Raw genomic sequence first — 8505 nt, 5'->3', positions numbered from 1 at the left:
GACTCCTTGGTGTCTGTGCGTTGAGGAAGCCAACAGTTAACTTTCCTGACCCAGCCCCGATTCCCATCTGCGTTGGGAAACTTGCGCAACTCGACGATCCGAAAACCAGTTTCGCGTTGCGCCAGCGGGCCGGAGCTGGAGAGATTGCTGCCCTGGAGGCCCGCGGGCCGGCCCAAAATGGTTGCGTCAACCAGGGCCGTCCGGGGAGGGGGCCGGGACTGGGGTGAGGGGCCGCATTTCATTCTGTGGAGACACAGCTTCCACAGGCCCCACCCGTGACCCCCCTCCTCACGCTTTTCCTGGACGGTATTTGTTAAGCGCTTACTCTGCGCCGGGTGCTGTACTCGGCACTGGGGTAGGTACAAGATGATCGGGTTGGCTATAGATCCTGCTCCCACACTGGCTTCACAGTCTTCATCCCCATTTTACAGGTGAGCAAACTGTAGGTGCAAAGGAGTTGAGTTTTTTTTTTTTAATGGCATTTATTAAGCGCTTACTATGTGCAAAGCCCTGTTCTAAGCGCTGGGGAGGTTACAAGGTGATCAGGTTGTCCCATGGGGGGCTCACAATCTTAATCCTCATTTTACAGGTGAGGTAACTGAGGCACAGAGAAGTTAAGTGACTTGCCCAAAGTCACACAGCCGACAGTTGGCGGAGGCAGGATTTGAACCCATGACCTCTGATTCCAAAGCCCGGGCTCTTTCCCTTGAGCCATGCTGCTTCAAGGTCACTCAGCAGACACTCAGCTGTCACTCAGTGCCAGAACTGGAATTAGAACCCAAATCCTTCTGACCTCCAGGCGCGTGTGCTCTATCTGCTTAGGCCACACATTTCCTCCCGTCAGCTCTCTGGACCTCTGCTTCCTGCCCCGCCGACTGGCTTCTTGGGAGAGGGGAGGTTGGAAGGGAGGCAAAATACACACACATCATCATCAATCGTATTTATTGAGCGCTTCCTATGTGCAGAGCACTGTACTAAGCGCTTGGGAAGTACAAATTGGCAACATATAGAGACAGTCCCTACCCAACAGTGGGCTCACAGTCTATAAGACACACACACACACACTCTCTCTCTCTCAATTGTATTTTTATTGTACGCAGAGCATTGTAATAATGATTAGATAATATTATATAATATTGATAATGATTAGATAATAATGATTAGAGAAGCAGCATGGCTCAGCGGAAAGAGCACGGGCTTTGGAGTCAGAGGTCATAGGTTCAAATCCCGACTCTGCCACTTGTCAGCGGTGTGACTTTGGGCAAGTCACTTAACTTCTCTGTGCCTCAGTTCCCTCGTCTGTAAAATGGGGATTGACTGTGAGCCCCCCGTGGGACAACCTGATCACCTTGTAACCGCCTCAGCGCTTAGAACAGTGCTTTGCACATAGTGCTTAATAAATGTCATTATTATTATTATTAATGATATTAGTTAAGTGCTTATTATGGGCCAGGCACTGTACTAAGCACCGGGGTGGATACAAACAAATCGGGCTGGATGCAGTCCCTGTCCCATGTGGGGCTCAATCTCAATCCTCATTTGACAGATGAGGTAATTGAGGCCCAGAGAAGTGAAGTGACTTTCCCAAGGTCACACAGCAGACAAGTGGTGGAGGGGGAATTGGAACCCTTCTGCCACCCAGGCCTGTGCTGTACTAAGCGCTTGGGAGAGTACAACCCAACAGCGTAGCAGACACCACACTCCCTGCCCACAAGTTCCAGCCTTACAGTGTCTCTGTTTCTGGTTTCCTCCTTGGTGTCGCAGGGAGCGGGGTGCTTTGGGGTGCCGCCAACAGCCTTCCCCGAGCCCCGGGCAGCCGGGATGGAGGGGCGACCCACGCTTGGGAGGGTCCGGTCGGCAAGGCCGGAGACCACCGACCCCCCTCCCCGCCAAATCCGGTCAGGGGCAGACCCCGGCCAGCCGGGGCACCAACAGAAAACCCGAAGGCAACACGTGGCTGTGGTCTGAAATGTTTTATTGTGCGAATTAAACGCTGCCCCCCTCGTCGTTAGCTCTGGCGTTCAGGCGACATTCCAGGTTGGGAACAGCCTTGCGGGACACCCCTATCCCAAATGCTGAGCCCCACACCCCAAATCTGGGGAAACTGAGGGTCCAGATTGAATGGCCCCAGGGCCTGCAAGATTAAGGCCCCCCCCACCCCACCCACTCTCCAGCTGTCTCCGTTCAAAGTGGGGGTTTGAAGCCTCCCCCAAGGGCCCCCTTTGCCTTCAGCGTGGGATCCCTCGGCCCCGCGGCGCTGGCAGACGGCTGGGGGTGGAGGCGGGGGGCGGTCAGGGTGGAGCTCAGAGGCTCCACAGCAGGGCAACGGCTTTGCAGATCCCCACGTCGTGGTAGTTGAAGTAGCAGAGGCCGGCGAAGGTGGCGGCCGACAGTGCCAGGAGGCCGGCGTTGGCTCCTTTCACCAGCGCGTCCCCGTGGACGTAGTCGGTCACCACCTGGCCGAGACCCCTGACGGCGGGGGGGGGAGGGACGGGGGGCAGAGGGAGACACAGAGACACAGAGGCGGTGAGAGAACCTGCCAGGCTCCTGGCGGGAAGGCAGGAGGCAGACGGGGAGGAAGAATGGACTCCCGCTGAGCTCCAGGATCCCAGAATCAGGAACCAACTGCCGCAAGCCCCAAAGTGGTTCCTGTCCCCCCGGGGGGCCCTCCCCGATGACTCCCACCGGCCCAGCCCCGCTTCAGCAGGGGGTCGGACGTGATGCAGCCGGGGATGCTGCAGAAGCCCTGTTCTATCATACTCTCCCAAGCGCTCGGTACAGTGCCCTGCACACAGTGAGCGCTCATTAAATACGACGGATCCAGCCGCCCCATCCCCCCGAAGGCGGAGCGACGCAGCCGGAGCGTGGGACCGTCTGTGGGTGGCACCCCGGCACTATCGCCCACAGGAGAGCCCCGGAGCCGATGGCTTCTGTCCGACTTCCCCAAGTAGGCAGTACAGTTCACCCGGTTGGCCCCGAGCAGATCGCGTCCACCCCCGGCCCCCGTCGGCCCGGCCCTCCCCGCTGGCTGGCTCCAAAGGGGAAGGAGCCAGCTGAAAGCAGAAGGAAACCAGTGCTCCTGGGTTGGGGCTGTGGAAGCCGGAGAGCCAGGCGAGGGGCAGGGCGCATCTCCGGGCCTGCCCAACCCGTACCCCCTCCCCATCGGCACGAGGCCTCGTTAACCCTGTGAACGACAGCCCCGAGGAGCCGCTTAGCGCGACCTTGCCGACGGTCTGTTTCACAGAGCCGCGGTCCGCCGGGGGGGGTTGGGGCCTCAGACCTCAGACCAAACCAAACCAGACAGTGACCCGCCGTCGCCCTGGGGACGGCTGGACTCTGAAGCCTGGACCCTGACGGGGCCCTCCGAAGCCGCACACGACTCAGGGTCCCTGAGCACGCTCCCCCACTCCTCTACTACGATAGTGGGGGCGGTGACACTCAGTAGGTTGCTGGAACCCCCTCTGCCTCTCCTCTGGTCCCAGCGGCCCCCACCTCTGCTCTGGCTTCACCGCTCGAAGGCACCGAAGGTTCAGGAGGGTTGTGGCGTCCTACAGGGCAGAGCCTGGGAGACGCCCGGGGGACCCCCGGCTGAACTCACCAGTGGCTATGCAGTGTGAGGGCGGCGGCCAGCGAGTAATCCATCACGGGGCTGGGGCTCAGGTAGGCGGCCGGGAGCAGGCCCAGGAGCAGGAGGCTCACGGCTCTCTCCGACGTCCAGTGGAGGGACGCGGCCTTGGAGCCGGCTGCAAAGGGGACCAGACCGGTGACGGAGGGGGAGTCTTCCCGTCGGGAAAGTCAGGGGCGTGGTGGTGGGGAGGGAGGGCCGATGGGCAGGTTAAAGAACATGGTTTGGGGGGGGTCCTTCCAGCAGAGAAGAAACTTGAACCCCCATACTCCCCTCCCTGTCTGTTTGGGCCGGTCTCACAATGACATTGTTAGTGACTGGAACTGTGTTCGAAACAATCGCCCCGGGGAGAGCCTGGTGCAGGGAGCTGTGAAAAACTGAAGCAGCGTGGCCTAGTGGAAAGAACCACCTGGAAGGCAGAGGATCTGGGTGCTGGGTGACCTGGGGCAAGTCATTTCACTAGGCCTCAATTACCTCATATATAAAATGAGAATTAAATCCCGCTTCCTTCGACTTAGACCGTGAGCCCGGTGTGTTCAACCTATAAACCTGTCTCTACCTGCCGTGCTTCAAGCAGTGTTTTCACGCGTACTAAGCGCTTAACAAATATAAGAGCAATAATTAATAATACCGAAAGGTTTCTTCGGGAAGCGAACGGCATCATTACTGATGGTTTCTCCGGTTTCCCTAGCCCTAATGGGGGGGAGAAGAGCGGGATATAATTCCAGTGCTATCTGGGAGGACGATGATGATGTTGACGGCATTTAATAATAATTATGGTATTTGTTAAGCGCTTACTATGTGCTAAGCACTGTTCTAAGCCCTGGCGTAGATACAGGGTAATCAGGTTGTCCCACGTGGGGCTCAGTTTCCTCCCCATTGTTGTCCCACATGGGGCTCAGTTTCCTCCCCTTGACCTTGGTCAAGTCACACAGCAAACAAGTGGCAGAGGTGGGATTAGAACCCACATCCCCTGATTCCCAAGACCGTGCTCTTTCCATTAGGCCACGCTGCTTCTCTAAGCGCTATGTATTACTCTCAACTTGTTTGGCTTTGTTGTCTGTCTCCCCCTTCTAGACTGTGAGCCCGTTGTTGGGTAGGGACTGTCTCTATATGTTGCCGACTTGGACTTCCCCAGCGCTCGGTACAGAGCTCGGCACACAGTAAGCGCTCAATGAATAGGATTGAATGAATGAATGTTACTAAGCTTGTTAATCGCTTACTATGTGCTAAGCAAAGCAGCGTGACGCAGTGGAAAGAGCACGGGCTTGGGAGCCAGAGATCATGGGTTCTAATCCCAGCTCTGCTACATGTCTGCTGTGTGACCGTGGGCAAGACACTTAACTTCTCTGGGCCTCAGTGCCCTCATCTGTAAAATGGGGATTAAGACTGTGAGCGCCCCCCCGTGGGACAAACTAATCACCTTGTAACCTCCCCAGCGCTTTATGCATAGTAAGCGCTTAATAAATGCCATCATTATTATGATTATTATTCTAAGCACTGAGCACTGTTAGACGAAGCCCAGGGGTTAGATCCAGTGGCTCAGTGGAAAGAGCATGGGCTTTGGAGTCAGAGGTCATGGGTTCAAATCCCGACTCCACCACTTGTCAGCTGTGTGACTTTGGGCAAGTCACTTCACTTCTCTGGGCCTCAATTACCTCATCTGTAAAATGGGGATTAAGACTGTGGGCCCACCGTGGGACAACCTGATCACCTTGTAACCTCCCCAGCGTTTAGAACAGTGCTCTGCACATAGTAAGCGCGTGGTTCAGTGGAAAGAGTGCGGGCTTGGGAGTCAGAGGTCGTGGGTTCAAATCCCAACTCAGCCATTTGTCGGCTGTGTGACCTTGGGCAAGCCACTTTAACTTCTCTGTGCCTCAGTTACCTCATCTGTAAAATGGGGTTGAAGACTGTGAGCCCCACATGGGGCAACCTAATCACCCTGTATCTCCCCCAGAGCTTAGAACAGTGCTTTGCACATAGCACTTGACAAATGCCATTATTATTATTATTAAGCGCTTAATTAATGCCACTATTATTATCATTAAAGAGCACGGGCTTTGGAGTCAGAGATCATGGGTTCAAATCCCGGCTCTGCCAACTGTCAGCTGTGTGACTTTGGGCAAGTCACTTCACTTCTCTGGGCCTCAGTTACCTCATCTGTAAAATGGGGATGAAGACTGTGAGCCCCACGTGGGACAACCTGATCACCTTGTAACCTCCCCAGCGCTTGAAACAGTGCTTTGCACATAGTAAGTACATATGTTTGTACATATTTATTACTCTATTTATTTATTTATTTTACTTGTACCTATCTATTCTATTTATTTTATTTTGTTAGTATGTTTGCTTTTGTTCTCTGTCTCCCCCTTCTAGACTGTGAGCCCACTTTTGGGTAGGGACTGTCTCTATATGTTGCCAGCTTGTACTTCCCAAGCGCTTAGGACAGTGCTCTGCACACAGTAAGCGCTCAATAAATACGACTGATTGATTGATAGTAAGCGCTTAACAAATGCCATTATTATTATTATTATTCTCTGGGCCTCAGTTCCCTCATCTGTAAAAGGGGGATTAAGACTGTGTGAGCACCCCGTGGGACAACCTGATCACCCCAGCGCTCAGAACAGTGCTTGGCACATAGTAAGCGCTTAACAAATACCAACATTCTTCTTCTCATTATTATTATTGTCGATTGGGAGCCCGCCCGAGGTGGAAGAGGCTCCGCAGAGGTCGGGGGTCCGGTCGTACCGCAGCGGCTGGGGGTGAGGTGGACGGGCCGGTCCTGCTGCAGGGCGATGACGGCGTAGGCGGGCCTGGCCCCGGGGGCGCGGAGGAGAAGAGCTGCGATGGGACAGACAAACATCAGTGGGTTCATTTAATCGTATTTATTGAGCGCTTACTGTGTGCAGAGCACTATACCACCTGTATATATGTATATATGTTTGTACATATTTATTACTCTATTTATTTTACTTGTACATACTTGTACATATTTTACTTGTACATATTTTACTTGTACATATCTATTCTATTTTATTTTGTTAGTATGTTTGGTTTTGTTCTCCGTCTCCCCCTTTTAGACTCTGAACCCACTGTTGGGTAGGGACTGTCTCTATATGTTGCCAACTTGTACTTCCCAAGCGCTTAGTACAGTGCTCTGCACACAGTAAGCACTCAATAAATACAACTGATTGACTGACTACTAAGTGCTTGGGAAGTCCAAGTTGGCAACATATAGAGATGGTCCCTACCCAACAGCGGGCTCACAGTCTAGAAGGGGGAGACAGAGAACAAAACATATTAACAGAATAAAATAAATAGAATAAATATGTACAAGTAAAATAAACAGAGCAATAAATATGTACAAACATATATACAGGTGCCGTGGGGACGGGAAGGAGGTAAGGAGGGGGGAGGGAAGAGGGGGGCTCAGTCTGAGTAGGCCTCCTGTCCCTTTAAAAGAAAAAAATAGAGGTGGGAGAGAGAGTTTGGTTGGCATCTGGTTTGTGATCTCATTGCATCCACCCCAGCGCTTAGTGCGCTGCTTCATCATCATCAATCGTATTTATTGAGCGCTTACTGTGTGCAGAGCACTGGACTAAGCGCTTGGGAAGTCCAAGTTGGCAACATCGTCCCCCCTCCATCCCCCCACCTTACCTCCTTCCCTTCCCCACAGCACCTGTATATATATATATATATATATATATATATATATATATATATATACACATATTTATTACTCTATTTATTTATTTTACTTGTCCATATCTATTCTATTTATTTTATTTTGTTAGTATGTTTGGTTTTGTTCTCCATCTCCCCCTTCTAGACTGTGAGCCCACTGTTGGGTAGGGACCGTCTCTATGGGTTGCCGACTTGTACTTCCCAAGCGCTTAGTCCAGTGCTCTGCACACAGTAAGCGCTCAATAAATACGACTGACTGACTGATTGATTAATTGATGGATTGATTGAGGGGGGAGGGAAGAGGGGGGCTCAGCCTGAGGCCTCCTGTCCCTTTAAAAGAAAAAATTAGAGGTGGGAAAGAGTTTGGTTGGCATCTTGTTTCCCCCTCGTCCCCCTCTCCATCCCCATCTTACCTCCTTCCCTTCCCCACAGCACCTGTATAGATGTATATATGTCTGTACATATTTATTACTCTATTTATTTTACTTGTACATATCTATTCTATTTATTTTATTTTGTTAGTATGCTTGGTTTTGTTCTCTGTCTCCCCCTTCTAGACTGTGAGCCCACTGTTGGGTAGGGACTGTCTCTATATGTTGCCAACTTGGACTTCCCAAGCGCTTAGTACAATCATTCAATCAATTGTATTTATTGAGCGCTTACTGTGTGCAGAGCACTGTACTAGGCGCTTGGGAAGTACAAGTTGGCAACATCTAGAGACGGTCCCTACCCAACAGTGGGCTCACAATCTGGAAGGGGGAGACAGAGAACAAAACATATTAACAGAATAAAATAAACAGAATAAATATTCACAAGTAAAATAAACAGAGTACTAAATATTTATTTATTTATTTTACTTGTACATATCTATTCTATTTATTTTATTTTGTTAGTATGTTTGGCTTTGTCTCCCCCTTTTAGACTGTGGGCCCACTGTCGGGTAGGGACTGTCTCTAGATGTTGCCAACTTGGACTTCCCAAGCGCTTAGCACAGTGCTCCGCACCCAGTGAGCGCTCAATAAATATGATTGATTGATTGATTGATTGATTGATTGACTGGGCCTCACCTCGGGCCCCCCGGGCCGCCACCGCCAGCGCGCCGAGTCGCCTCAGGGCCGCCATGGCGCCTCTTGCGCAGTTTCCCAAGGTCACCGGCTGACCCGGAAGTGCTCCCGCCGCGGGCCGTTGGCCGGAGC

The 8505-nt window shown here is 52.4% G+C and overlaps 1 protein-coding gene across 1 annotated transcript; it reads right to left on the bottom strand.

Moving 5' to 3' along the window:
• Positions 1-1954: 1954 nt before the first annotated feature.
• On the bottom strand, positions 1955-8465 carry SDHD (succinate dehydrogenase complex subunit D). The gene is made up of 4 exons (XM_038753989.1): positions 8377-8465; positions 6374-6466; positions 3599-3743; positions 1955-2469 (listed from the first exon to the last, which is right to left on the bottom strand). The coding sequence occupies exons 1-4, from the start codon at positions 8429-8431 to the stop codon at positions 2304-2306; spliced, it is 459 nt and encodes a 152-aa protein (XP_038609917.1). The 5' UTR covers positions 8432-8465; the 3' UTR covers positions 1955-2303.
• Positions 8466-8505: the final 40 nt, after the last annotated feature.

This window comes from Tachyglossus aculeatus, chromosome 11 (genome assembly GCF_015852505.1).
Source record: "Tachyglossus aculeatus isolate mTacAcu1 chromosome 11, mTacAcu1.pri, whole genome shotgun sequence".
Classification (NCBI taxonomy): domain Eukaryota; kingdom Metazoa; phylum Chordata; class Mammalia; order Monotremata; family Tachyglossidae; genus Tachyglossus; species Tachyglossus aculeatus.
The sequence above is the reverse complement of the archived record's forward strand: the minus strand, read 5'-3'. Positions and strand labels throughout refer to the sequence as shown.